The 14803-nt window shown below is 38.2% G+C and overlaps 1 protein-coding gene across 2 annotated transcripts in view; it reads left to right on the plus strand.

Annotated features, from left to right (window-relative positions):
* col14a1.S (collagen, type XIV, alpha 1 S homeolog) overlaps window positions 1–14803 on the plus strand; it is a 107737-nt gene that overhangs the window by 17909 nt on the left and 75025 nt on the right. For both annotated transcript variants that reach the window (XM_041568000.1, XM_018223924.2), the window contains exons 3-5: window positions 1307–1423; window positions 5867–6010; window positions 8058–8144. In XM_041568000.1, coding sequence (XP_041423934.1) covers window positions 1307–1423; window positions 5867–6010; window positions 8058–8144 — 348 coding nt within the window. The remainder of the gene's footprint in view (window positions 1–1306; window positions 1424–5866; window positions 6011–8057; window positions 8145–14803) is intronic.

Below are 14803 nucleotides of genomic sequence, written 5' to 3' on the forward strand. Positions count from 1 at the left end.
GAAGGCTAAAACCACACTTAAGGTGGCCCTACACTAAAAAATCCGCTTGTTTGGCAAGGTCGACAAACGAGTGGATCTTGACCCGATATGCGTGGGGCCGAACGATCGGATTACGATACTACGAATGGGCCCTGACGGGTTGCAGGACCGCATCAACTAGCTGATGGGGTCCTGGATCGTACAAAAAAATCAAACTTGACCGATCGATATCTGGCCTGATATCGATCGGTTGGACGTGTCGGGAGCCCCCACACATAGGCTGACAAGATGCTGAATCGGTCTAATGGACCAATATCGGCAGCTTTAATCTGCCTGTGTATGGCCACTTTTACTTTATGAGGATGGGCCATGCCTTCTTATCATGGCTGTTACTGAGATGATTAAATATGTCTCGTTCTTGTTGAAACTTGCCCCAAACACAGCTTCAAACTTCTACAGAAAATATGTTTGTTCCTGTTAATCATTAATTGATGTCTTATAGTAATGAATATTGAAGAGTTCCCAAAACTCAATATTTGGCCCCTTAAAACAATATATTAATTTTGGTTTATTCTTTTTATTTTTTTATTTTTACACTTTATACTTATCCATAGATGTGTCAAAACAAAGTCAGGTTGATGTGCTGACAAATCTCATTAGTCTGCATTATTAATCCTGCTTGCTGACTTCTAACTCCTAACATGACTTGTCTTGTCTCTTTGTAAGTTTTAGGGAATTATTTATCAAAGTCCGATTTTTTTCTGGTTGGATAAAGGGGAAAACCATCATTTATTGGGGGGAAAAATATATTTTTTGTGATTTATTCAACACTGATGGTGTTAAAAGTCCGAATAAAAAAGTACTCAGAGTTCATGTAGAAGTCAATATCAGATGTCCCGAAGATATCCTGATTTGCGATGGGTTTCCAGAAAAGTTGCAGTATTCAGGTGTCATGGATTTAGATTTTTTTTTTACAATCTTACCGAGACCTTTCCCTCAAAAGAATTTTTCGGGAAAATTTAATGATAAATAGGGCGGGAAAAGTCTGTGAAGATTTGGTCGGAGCAGCTTTCCAAAAGTTGTGAAATAAATTCGGATTTTGATAAATAAACCCATTAGTGTCTATAAGTGGTATGTCATGCAGGAGAATAATCTTTGGTTGTTTTCAAAAGAACACCAGGGGTGACATGTAAAAAAAAAAACCAACACATTTTTAGTTCTGGGTGTTCGAAATACTGACTCGTTTCTAACATTTGTCAAACAGTGTCACACGCATGATAGAATTTGTATTATACTTTGTCAACTCTTTGTATTTCTGCTTTCATAGTGACTCCGCCAACAAGGATGAGATACCACGTTGTGTCCCAGGACAGTGTACAGATTTCATGGAAAGATTCCAAAGATAAAGTTAAAGGATATAAACTTCTTATCACACCCAAATCAGGTAAAGACCTTCATTTGCCATTGCTTATTTGATTTAATTCATGCTACGGCTTAGTGCTGATTTTTTTTATACAGTACAAATAAACCCAAACACGCAAAGTTGAGAGGCGTTGGCTCCACAACATAAAAACAAAATACATGTGTAAAACATATTTGCTGTGATCATATCCCTTCTTACTCTTCTAGAAGAAGGAGGTCTCTGTTAACCCCAAGACTTACATTTTAAAATTTTAAAATGTTAAGAACTATCTGATAAAACTGTAAAAGGAAATGTAATATGGTTCGCTAGTGCAAAAAATGTTCGCGAAGACGATTGTGAATGTTAGCGACCATGTTTGCACCATTTTTGACTGATTAAAGGAGAAGGAAAGGTCTTTTAACTTGAGGTGCCAAAAGTTAGGCATGCAAGTGATCACATGTACTTACTGTACCTGAAACTCTAATCCGGTTCAGAAAACTGCACCGGCCCGGGGTTATTCCAGCGAACTCCATGGAGTGATCCTCTTCTGGCTTCTTCTTTCTTCTCGCGGCTGCACAAGCACAGTAGAGCAAAAACGGAACTAGTACGAAGAAGTCAGCTATATTGTTCTACTGCGCATGCGTCTGCCCTGGGAAATATTTAAAATTGAAGAAGCCGGAAGACGATCGCTCCGTAGTGCTCACTGGAAGAATCTCGGGCCGGTGCAGTTTTCACCTGATAGGAGCACCAGCCAGGGGTTTCAGGTAAGTACATGCAATCACTTGGCCTACCTTTTGGCACCACCAAGTTAAAATACCTTTTCTTCTCATTTAAAGACCTCAACAACTGCCTTGCTTTTTTAACTAAACAAGCAAGGGTTAAAGGTTTGCAATGTGCAATAAAAGCCCAATGAAGAATATTGCGACAGGCAAATATTTATTTGTAAACTTTTGCTCTTTGCGATTTTTTTTACATTTCCCCCAAGGGATTAATTTCCTTTCCAGATAAAAATGTATGAGATATGTTAGCCCTTGCCTAATGAAGCGTATCCTGGTATAACTGATTAAATATTGGCATACATGGGAACCAGACACTGTGCCTACTGATGTGTGGAGTTACCTGACAACTCTATCCTTTCACACAAATGTTGTACAAGAAGCTGTAATTGCTAAATCCATTGATCCTTCACTTTACAACCCTAAAGAATCTATTGCATTCCTTTCTTTCAGTTCAGTCACTGAAGGGCTGGATGAAGGAACATACTCATTTGGCTTCTAAATGACAGCCAGAGATATCTATCTAGAAGCCATGCTTATGTGCATAGATACCCCAGGGCAGGGGGTTGGCCAGTGGCCATCTACATTTCCATTCCCTAGAGGGCAATGTAAGGTATTGCATTTCTACAATCGCTGGAGTGCTGAAGGTTCCCTTGTGCCTTTTATATCTTTATTAGACCCACTATACAAGGGGTCCCCAACCACCAGGCCATGGACCAGTAGCTGGACGTGGGCTGTGCCGAAGTTGTATCAATGCAAATTACACTATATCTGCACTAAATACACACTGTCCTAAGAGCACAGTAGCATGCAATCCATCAAGTTCAAGTCAGATGAAGTCATATGAAGTCCTCCAAAGGCATGTGTTAATTTCAAGGCTCTTATGTATCCATGGACCCTGCTCATTATTCAGAAACATGGAAGCAACCCACAATTCGGCTTGTCTATAGACACAAGTACCTTAGTGCATGATTATACAAAGGACCTTACTTGTCTCTAACTTTCCTTGGAGACAATTCACCCCATGTTGTCTCAGTATCTTTACCAAGATCTTTACTGAATGGAATAAAGAGTATAAAGCATCTATTGACTAATTGCAGGTTTTACATTGGCATGTGGGGGAAAGAACGGTCTCATTCAGGGAGTATGATAACTATGAGATATTGAGAGAAGTGGTGGATTCATACAGTCAATGTGGCAAAATAACAATTACAATGAGGACTGAAAAGCAGATAATTACTTGGGAAGGAAAAGGGGAGACTGAACAGGATCTAGAAACCTTATAAAGAAATCGGATCACTTACTGAATATACTACAAAAGCAGGGGCGTAACTACCGGCGGAGCAGGGGGTGCAAATGGGCCAGGGCCCATAACCCCGCAGGGCCCCCCTGAAGATCGTGCGCGCTGCAGCCGGCTGGAGTCGGCTGCAGCGGCACAGAAAAATAGCGCACACGAGGGTGGGGGACCCCCACCAAGTTACGTTACTGTACAAAAGTGATATAGTTACTGTGGGCAGGATCTTCAAATCCTTAAAAAAGAGAAATTCTCAACTAGAACATTTTATAACTGCAATAACAGGCCCTGGAAACATTGCATTCATCATACCTAGCTCTAAGCAGACTTCCTACTTAGTTTAGAATATTTAAGATTTATGTTACCAGTGACGTGAGGTAAAACAGGATTTTGGCCCACGATTGAATGTTCTGCCCTAAAGTACAGAATATAAATGAAAAGGTCAGGTGCAGTTTTAGCCTGCTGAAACTCTTCTCAATAAATTTCCAAAATATAGCAAACACTTAAAAAAAGGCATTTAAGGAACAGAATGAACATCATATCCATCAACTGTCCATTCTGGAGCCTCGTCTGTCCCAGCTATTCAATACAATAGCAAGTGAACATCATGCATATTTGGCAGAAGTTACAATAGTAGAGATGATTCTTTTAACTGACCTTTCATTTGGACCAACAAGCTGGAATAGGAAAGTAGTTTTGGGATTCAAGTGCCCTATTGTGATCTAACATTGGGTCAGAACCACCATCACCTTATAATAAGATTACAAAATGTATCAAGTCTCTCATCCTGTTGCAGCTTGAAGAACATCTAAGATACCATATAAGCATCCTAAGTGACTTTTAGGTCTGGCTTCCAGGAGTTTTTAGGAGTGCAAATATGCATTCACGCCAAATTATCAGGCTGGAAATTAAAGTAGTTTGAAGATGTTTTGGGGTTCAAGTCCCCTATTGTGGTCTAACATTAGGTGAGAGCCTCCAAATAAGATTACAGAACATTTATCTTCTTACTCATTATGTTACAGCTTGAAGAACATCTGAGATACCCTATCAGCATCCATGCCAAATGGTTGTCTAAGTGACCTTTGGGTCTGCCTTCCAGGAGTTTCTAGGAGGGCAAATATTCATTCACCCCAAATTAAGTAGTTTGGAGTCGTTTTTGGGTTCAAGTAACCTATTGTGGTCTTACATTGGGTCAGAACCTTCCTCACCTTATAATAAAATTACAAAAATGTATCATGTCGTGTTATGGCTTGAAGAACATCTAAGATACCATATAATCATCCATGCCATATGGCTACCTAAGTGACTTTTGGGTCTGGCTTCCAGTAGTTTTTTGTAGTACAAATATCCATTCACTCCAAATTATCAGGCTGGAAAATGAAAGTAGTTTAGAGACGTTTTGGGGTTCAAGTCCCCTATTGTGGTCTAACATTAGGCCAGAGCCTCCACCACCTTATAATAAGATTAGAAAAATGTAACTTATGATTCATCTTGTTACAATTTGAAGAACACCAGATAAACATCCACATTAAAGTGACCTTTTGGTCTTCCTTCCATGAGTTTCTAGGAGAGCAAATATGCATTCACCCCAAATTATCAGGCTGTAATAGAAAATTAGTTTGGAATAGTCTTTGGTTTCAAGTCCCGTGTTGTGGTCTAACATTGGATCACAGCCGCCACCACCTTATAATAAGATAAAAACATTTATCCCATTACTAGTCCAAGAGTTTCTAATTAATATATCTAGTTAATTATCAGCATAATTAACAAATGCAGATGAAAGTGCACTGTGCAACCATGGAAACATTTCTATGATGCCTCCATTAGAGTTATGGACATTTATTGAAGCAATGAAAAAAGTGCACTGAAAATGTTCCACTACTTTAAAGACATTTTGGGTTTTTTTCACTAAAGATTATTATGAAATAAACCATGAATTACTCACTAAAGCTTAAGGTCATTCTTACCTTCTATTCATCAATGCTGGCTCCGCTCTCTCAGCATTATGCCTGTGATAAAAAATAAAATATGATATATTTTTATCTTAACAATGTTTCATAGAGGTGGATAAGTGGCGACTATATTTTTTAATTATTGGTTTACATGAAAGGATTTCGGAGATCTTTAATGGTCATGTTAAGGAACGACATTATAGGTAAATGAAACCCACGATTTATATTATGATACTATCTTTCTAAATTCAATATAAAAGTTGATGAAACATACCCGGTTCATTGCAAGTGAAAGGAAACACTATCTGGAATATGACGCTGTGTGATTTTGATTCTGACCTTGATGTTCACCTTGTGATTTCCTTTAGCGGAGAAAGCAGAGTCTTTATGAATATTCTGTCGATACACTTTAATTATCCTCTAACGACGAGTGATATCCAGCTATGTTTCCTCTTAATTTCAGGTGGGAAAACCAACCAACTGAATCTTCAAAACTCCGCTACCAAAGCCATCATTCAAAGACTTGATCCTGATCAGAGTTATATTGTGCAGATCATTGCATTTAATGAAGACGATGAAAGCACACCAGTTCAAGGGGAGTTTAGATGTAAGTAACCAGAGCCCACTCTGGTATATGTAGTGGCAACACCGGGATATTAAGAAAAAAAAACAACTAGTCACCTCCTCCATCCCCCTGAGCTGTCACTTATTCCTTACTTCTTCTGGCGGTCTGCAGGTTGGTGGTCTGCTGGGAACTGTGCCCCCCCCATAACTGTGCCCTAGGCAGGTGTCTGCCACTTTTAATATCAGAACAAAGACTAATAAGTATGGGCATCCCAAAAAGAATATCTTCTTCTTCTCCCCATTTCAAGTTACTGTATCTCATCCACTCTTCTGTACCTCTTTGCCTACTTCTTGATCTTTCTTTCTTCTCAACTTAGTTTTCTCTGTTTTTGATGCATTCCTTCCATTCCTCTCCTTTTCAGTTCAGTTCTTGTGTTTAGCTTTAGTACAAGTATTACTTGTACTCCAGAACATCTTCTACTCCCCTCCAGCTCAATTATTGTGTTCCTCTCCTTCCTTGCTACATGGCTCTCTAATATCCCTTTACTTCGTTTCTATTCTCTGATCTCATTTCTTTCTCTTATCCTGTTCTAGTTTTCTTGTCCTCCTGCCTTTTCTGCAACTTTCATTCTTTTTTTTAATCTACCTATCTATTTGTAGTTCTTCTTAGTTGTATTTTTTTCCATTTTATACTCTAGTTTCACACTATACAGGGGTCATTTATCAAAGTTAGAATTTATTTCAATATTTTCTGCTACAAACTCCAATCAAATCCGCTCGGGCTTTTTACGCTTATTTATTATTACATTTTCCCGGAATTTTGATTTTCATGATTTTTTTCGGATTTTTCCTCCAATTTTCATGATTTTTCATGCTTTTTGCCCGAAAACTTCGGGGTATTGCACGAAACCCAGCGCACATCAAAAAATTTATTGGGACTTCTCCAATTGACTTATATACAGCCTTGACAGGTCTGAGATGCCGGATTTTTAGATTCTGACTTTTCCATCCTCGGGGTTTAATAAATTCAGATTTTATAGAAAAAAAAAATGATTTGTCGTGGTTTTTGCATTCAGAGTTTAGTAAATAACTCCTACATGTTCTCTTTACCTTATTCTCTTTCATTCACTTATTCACGTTCTACAATCATTTAAGCAATACTTTCAAAGCTGAAATTCCCTACTCACTTGGTCTGATTTCATGGATAAAAAAACTCTGCCACAGTGGAAGCAGTCTCTAACAGGGCGGGCTAAATGGCTGAATAATGATTCCTGCTGCTATTTCACTAACCCAGAGGGATAATATACAGATGGGTAGGGTTATTTGAAACACTTCTTTAGTTGCTGTCGACTCTATTTCTATTGAAGTTGTGTGTCATGCCCAACATTTCGAATATGACTAATTCTCTTCTAGTAGGAGGTGCAGTTAAGCAACAGACAAGAGTCAAGTTTGTAGGAACACAGGTGTTTCAGGGAAAATAGTTTGTGGGCCGTTACTAATCCAATGTCCTGTAAATGGTATCAACAAAAAATTATGAAAATTATGTTCTCAGAGGTTCTGAACATTACACATACATTACACATACATTACACATACATTACACATACATTACACATACATTACACATACATAGGTTAATGAGTAAAGTCCCAGTAGAAAAAACCATCTATTTTCTTGTATATATATATAGTGAATAAAATACCCCCTCTTGTAAAATATAAGGATATTATAAGTTACCGAGGAGTTTCATGACCATATAAAAACACGAGGCCGAAGGCCAAGTGTTTTTATACAGGTCATGGAACTCCGAGGTAACTTCTAATATCCTCATATTTTACAACTGGGGGTACTTTATTTATTATAATACACAAGTTTCAGTGAGTCATGTGACAGAAGTGACATCAGAACTCACCGTTTATAAGGATATAATTTACAAGATATTCATGGCTTTTGTGTATTATATATATATATATATATATATATATATATATATATATATATATATATATATATATATATATATATATAAACCAAAAAAATTTTTTAACATATACTTGAATGTGTTAAAACAATTTCCCCCTTTTCTTTAGTGAAAGATTTAGAGAAAAAAAGAAAAATTCCCGAACCAAGCAAAGCCCAAAAGAAGGATAAAACTGGCAACAATCTTTCCGAAGGAGGTACGGTCCTTTTTAATGCATACTGGGCATTTCCAGCCAATATAACACGTGATCCATAACCGAGGTAATGTTATCCACCCCTTACCCTAAAATGTATATTTCTTTATTAAAGTGGACCTGTCACCCGGACACAAAAAGATGTATAATAAAATTCCTTTTCAAACTAAACATGAAATCCAAATTCTTGTTTTATTAAAGCATTCATAGCTGTTGTAAACTCATTTAAAAATCTCAGCTGTCAATCAAATATTGCCTGCCCCTCCTCTATGTCTTAGGCATAGAGGCGGGGCAGATAATTACTTTCACTTTCAATTTGGCACTTCCTAGATGTCACTGCTCTCCCATATTTCCCCGTTCTCTTCACCATTTAATTGTGTAGCCAGTACATGGGGATGGACATCAGGTCCCCCATTCTGGTGCACAAACAAGATTCTGAGATGATACAAGGCTTGTCTTAATAACAGTGTCCACAAAATGGCTGCTGCCTTCTTGTTATAATTATGAATTCCCAGATTGAAGATAACAAGATTCAAATAATTGATATAGTGTAATTAAAGTTTATTTTGCTTGACTAATATGATAAAATTGAATTTTGAATAATTTTTTGGGGTGATAGGTCCCCTTTAAGAAGATGATAGGCTATTTGTACAATCGATACAGGGGATATTGGGTTTATTCACAAGGGCCTGAGCAAACAGTCGGGTTAATTTGCTAACAATCAGCACCTGGACAGTAACCCATAGCAACTAATTTATGATTAGCTTTGTTCAGCCAGGTGCGGGAAGAAGAATAAATGCCAAAATGGAAGTGGTTGCCATGAGCTATTACAGAGGTGCAAATGTGCCTACTTTTAGTAAGTGAGCCACAACAAATAACCAGCTACATATAATATATAATAAATAGTCTATATCAGGAATATGAAGTTGGGGTCTTTATTTGCTGAAAACAGCTGACACCTATACCTCTCAGCCCCCATAGCCAGATGTCAGGTTGGGTGAGTTTGGCATCTATGGAAGACTTTTTAATTTAAAGGGGAAATATTGATAAGATAAATGTCTTCCTCCCTGGTGCTCCTTTTCATGTTGCCCAGCCCAGTCTCATAGTAGGTGGTTTACTCAATAATTCAGAAAAATGTTTCTAGCCATCAAAGGGCTGTCTCCCCAAGAGCACTAAGGGGGGATTGTAAATGACTGTTTGATAATATTGCCTGGTAAAAGAAAATGTAATTCTGAACAAAATTCCAATATACAAGAATAGGAAGTATTTTCATGGTTTTAAAGTTATTTGCAAATGTTATTGATAGTGGGGTCTGTATTCTGCACTGCTGGCTTTGACTGCTACATTATTTAAGTTTTTTTGCATTTTTTCAGGTGACATGTGTAGCAATTTGAGGGTGCCTTTCGGAATTTTGATGCAGCATTTTTAGCAAAGAAAAATGATGTCAGGCAAAGTACCTGTAACCTTGAGTAGAATACTAATAAATAGGGTTGAGTCAGCACCAGACAACTTCATAGAACTATAAAACAACAGTAGAAAAGGAGTCGCTCCAGACGTTTCAGTTTTATGTGTCTGCGCCACCTTAAAATACTGTAACTTTTTTTTTTTACCCTTCCTGCAGCAAAAAGTAAAAAACAACAATTTAGCCCAAATTGTGACATCAAAGCACTCATTTCATTCCAGCTGAGCTGAGCTAGATCCAACTTGAAGCAGTGTTTTTCGTTTTGCTCTGAGCTAGGAATGGGGCAGGTGGTTGTGGGGCCGCTCATCAGCTCCAGTGTAGCAGAAATACTTTGATGATATCCCTAAAAGGTGTTTCTTGTTTACAATATAATCCAAAAGCCAGTGGCCTGTAGGCAAGCACAGTGAATAGGGAACACGTCAGCACTAGAATATTCTGGGTGAAGCTGCTGAATAATAACTGGGAACGGGAAGGGGAGAGCTATGCACAAGCATAGGAATGTATAAACTGTATCTAGTAACCCATACCCAAAGGGTTTCCACCAGGTACATACTGCCCATTGAATTGTTGCTAAACCTGGTAGAACATTGTAAATTTTATTACATAACTCTTATTTATCAAAGTCCGAATTTAGCTCAATATTTACTGCTACAAACTCCGCTCAGGTGTTTTGCACTTATATATTATTACATTTTTCTGAAAATTTGCTTTGCGGGAAAAATTAAATCAGATTTTCAAAACTTTTTCGGATTTTTCATCCGTTTTTCCAAATTTTTTTGGATTTTTTTACCCGAAAACTCAGATTTTTGCCAGAAAACTCCAAAAACTTTGGGGTATTGCACGAAACCCAGCGCACATCAGAAAATCATTGGTACTTCTCCCATGGGCTTATTTGCAACCTCGACAGCAGCGATGGGCTTATTTGTCCCATTTTGCTTCACCGGAAAATTAGCGAGACGCCGCCGGCATTTCGTTTTGGACGCCAGCGTCCTTTTTTGGAAGCCAACATCTGTTTTTTGACACCGGTGTCCATTTTTTGATGCCGTTGAAAATGCTCCGGTGTCCAAAAAACTGGGCACCGGCGTTTGTTTTTTTGGACGCTGGCGAATTTGTGCCAGCGTATTTTCACTGCAGTTTTGAGAATTTAATCGCCGGTGGCGAAACATGGAAACTCGTCTGCAAATTCACGCCTGTTCGAATAAATTCGTCCATCACTACCGAGATGCAGGATTTTCTGATTCAGACTCTTCCATCTTCGGGGTTTAATCGATTCCGAAAAATTCATGATGTTTTAAAAGTCTGATTTTATAAAAAAAAAAAAAGCACATCATGTTTCAAGATTTTTGCATGCAGAGTTTAGTAAATAGCCCCTTAAAGAGAGCTAGTTGGCCCCAGAGACCCCCCAGCATCACAGTGGCCATTTGGAAGGAGGGGTGTGGAAGCAGAATGTATTATATCATGTAACACTTGTTTGATGTGTTTAGTTTATACTCATACATTAGAAATGTCCTCCTACAGCAGCAGAACTTCAACTTCATTCTTCCAAAGGGTTGCTAGGAACGGTAGCTTATTCACAGTAATAGAAGTGTATCTTGCACCCTGACGTGTAATTAAAGGCCCTCAGATAGGGCCCCTGCATTATCGTATTGCCATACACTGTACAGTAGTTTCCCATTTCCCAGAAAAGCTGTGAGCTTGGCCAAGAATGAAGCTGGATCAGAGCTTAGATGGCTTTTCAATCTCTCTGTGGAATGCAGAGCCCAAACGGTCCACGTTGCACTGAAACGTGTGATTTTTAAATATGGAAAGTCTTAATTCTGGATCAAACAGCTGGATTGAATCACTGGCAGCGAACAGAGATTATAGTGCCATGTGGCCCCTACACCTGTCTGTCTTTACTGATGAACGCTACAGCTGTGGTCTGGGTGCACAGAGAGGGGCAACAGGAATTGGAAGATCAACCTTTCAACAGTATTTATTGCATCTAACATATTTATTCTGTCCATCTGCCCAACTACCCACTTTATTTTATGTAGCTATCGCATCTATTTATTGTACTTATAGGTGAAAACATAATTTGCTTCTTTATAGATTCCTGGTAAAACCTCACCTTGAGTATTTATTGAGCAGTTGAGCCGTTTAGGAGTGGTATTAATGATCTTATAACTTGGGGGATTATGTAATAAAAGGTAGCTGGTAGTAACCTAAAGTGACCAATCAGCAGGCGGCATTTACTGGTCACTTGTTTAAAAGCATTGGTTTAATGCTCCTAGGCAAATTTTTAACTTTTTTGGGAGTTGGGTGGAATCCTTGAGCGGTCTGGTTGGGGGCATACAATTATATTGTGTTATAGACCTGCTTCGTTCAGCTGTAAAGTTTCCTTTACCCAAACCCAAAGTGTTGGTCTGGCCCTGATCTGTGTATGAGGGATCCTGAGTTAAAAAATAAATAGGGGGAGATTTGTGATGAACACTCAATTGATATCCTAGATATCCTTGGCAATATTGCTTAATGTATTATACAGCAATATATTAAAGACATCCTAACTTGACATGAGCTAAGGGGTTGCCCTGGCCAAATATTGGAAATGAAGCATGAACCAAAAATTCTGAAGGTCACTAATTTAGTGGCATGTCTGTTGTTCTATCTGTCTCATTATCTATTAAATTTCTATATTTTCAAACACGGACATACATAAGGTTCAATAAGAGGAATGTCGCCTTGGGTCTAAAGAGACCTTTGAAATGCCTTAGCAATGTTCTTCTTCAAAATACAAAAGTACAACTAATCAATAACATATTTTCCATTATGACTTTGCCCGATGTGCAGACCTGAGGCATATTACATATTTAGATGAGGTTAAAAAAGGACACATGTCCATCAAGTTCAACCTTTTCATCAAAGTAAATCCTACCTAACTTCTAGCTGACCCTGGGAGAAGGCAGGAAAAAAAAGTCATCTAAAGCTTGAGCCAGAGGGACAAAAAACTCTTTTCTACAAACAACAATTGAACCAGTCCTGGATTAACTTAGAGTGTTAACGTCAGTAACATTATATTTAGAAAGTTGTCCAAGTTCAGAATGATATAGAGGTTTTGTTGGGCAGTTCCAGAAGGAGTAATGTTCAATGGCATCTATGGGTTGGTATACATAAATAACAGCAGTTCTAGACTATTTCATGGTTATACTTTAGTGTTCAGTTCTGCAGTTGTTTGCGCAACTTTGTAGTTCTGCATGGCTTGTCTATTCAGTATATGCAGTATGGTATAAAGATGATGGATAAAGACTTTAAAAACAACAAGAATGGGAAAGCCTTATTGTGTCTTATATTCTGCACTTAAATGGAAACAGATGGTCCTATAGTTAATTGGTAGTTAATTATCAGGCCTTTGAAGCATCTGCTTTCATCTTTATTACAAGTCAACACATATCCCCTGTTGCTTTAAATGTTAATATCTAAATTACAGGTGAAACACAAGGCATTGTCCCAAACATCAGCAACCATCAATTAACCCTTTGGTAACGCCAATCCTCGATACAATGTATGGTTATAATGGGAAAAATGACCGTAGAGAAAAACCCAACCATATCAGGCTTGGATAATTGGTTGAGAAATATCAGAGTGACATTCCGCTCTCCAAGTGCAAGAGCTCGAGTAAGGTCCCAGGAGCGTGACAGTCTGATTATGAAACTGGACAAAGCTTCATGCTTAATAATTATTTGACAGTTTTATTGTGACACAAACTACAATTTGGATCAGTCCAAAATCCTACGAAGGAATCCGGATACATCACTAGTCTATGATGACTCAACCCCCTCTAGTGTATAGACCTAATTTAGTGAAGTCACACATCTACAATCTATGCAGTCATAGGGCAACATGATATTTTGTTCATTCAACCAACACCACACTGGTTGCAAAGCAGAAAGCAGCCATGCATTTTTTCTGTAAGGTATTATTAACATGACAATCATAGCCAAAAACCCCTAAAGCTAATAAACATCTATGGAGTTATATATTTGTTTAAACTGCTCCTCTCAAAACACAACTGGCTTTGACACCCAACAATATTGCTTTGGGAGCTGCTTTATTAGAATCAAAGGTAAAATATATATTATTTTTGCAAAATGAATGCAACTTGTTGACTCTTCAGTTTCCTTTAACATTTTGTTTCAGCTTTAGGGTTGGCAGTTGAACAATACTACAGATCCAAATTCCACAGTTTGTCAGACTCTATAGGTTTCAGGTATGAGATTAAAGAGATGCCCTGTCTGTGTCTCCCCATCTGCATTTCCCAGAATCCTTCTAAAGTGATGTAATAGATCAGGCTCATTGGAATTTTACAACCACAACAACAGTTGCATGTGGCCCACTATCTCCATGTTTCTTTTCTATACCTGCTATCTCCCAGTCTTACTACTCATCTTACCTACAAGGCTTCTCTGTGAGACATATAATTTGAGGAGCCCTAGACAGTCGTGTGTGTTATTTGTATTTGTCCTCTGGCATCTTGCATGTGATTTTATCTTGGGCTTACAATTTGCTTTTCATGGGCATTGGACTATAGGAAAGCAATATAGCACAAGGGAATAAAGGAGTAAGCCTGCAGGACCTCTTCCATCAGCCTTGCATTTTATTAAATGTCAGCACCTGTGTTTATCCATCTTCCACCTGCTATTGGCAGAAATCTATCGCCGACCAGACTACTACAGCAACAATCAAGTCCATTACCAGACAAATCAGTTGAATTGCCTACATTCCCTTGTGCATGAGCCAGTTTTATAGCACTAGGCCTCAGCTTTTATTAGCTGCTTGTAAAAGTCCCTGGATGAAGCTGTCAGAAAAAGAAGTAATAGTACAGACAGTAAATGAAAATGAGCCTCCTAATTGCTGTACATTTCTAACCCTTCATAATATGCTGAATTATGCACATATTGGGAAACTTTTCTTTGTAGCTTAATACAGTATGGCTTCTCTTCCATTGATTTCCCTTAAATGTTGAATAAATAGAGCACTTTGCAAAAGTGCAAGGAAGGGCAGAATCACTAAAAGGTGCTTAAGTTGTTAGGCACCCCCTAGTCACTTTAGTCACTTAAGAGTCAAGAGTGAGTGTATTGTCATTTCATCCATATACATTTGTACAGTACACAGTGTAATGAAACAACGTTCCTCTAGGACCATGGTGCTACACACAATGTAA

The sequence above is a fragment of the Xenopus laevis genome, chromosome 6S (genome assembly GCF_017654675.1).
Source record: "Xenopus laevis strain J_2021 chromosome 6S, Xenopus_laevis_v10.1, whole genome shotgun sequence".
Taxonomy (NCBI): Eukaryota; Metazoa; Chordata; class Amphibia; order Anura; family Pipidae; genus Xenopus; species Xenopus laevis.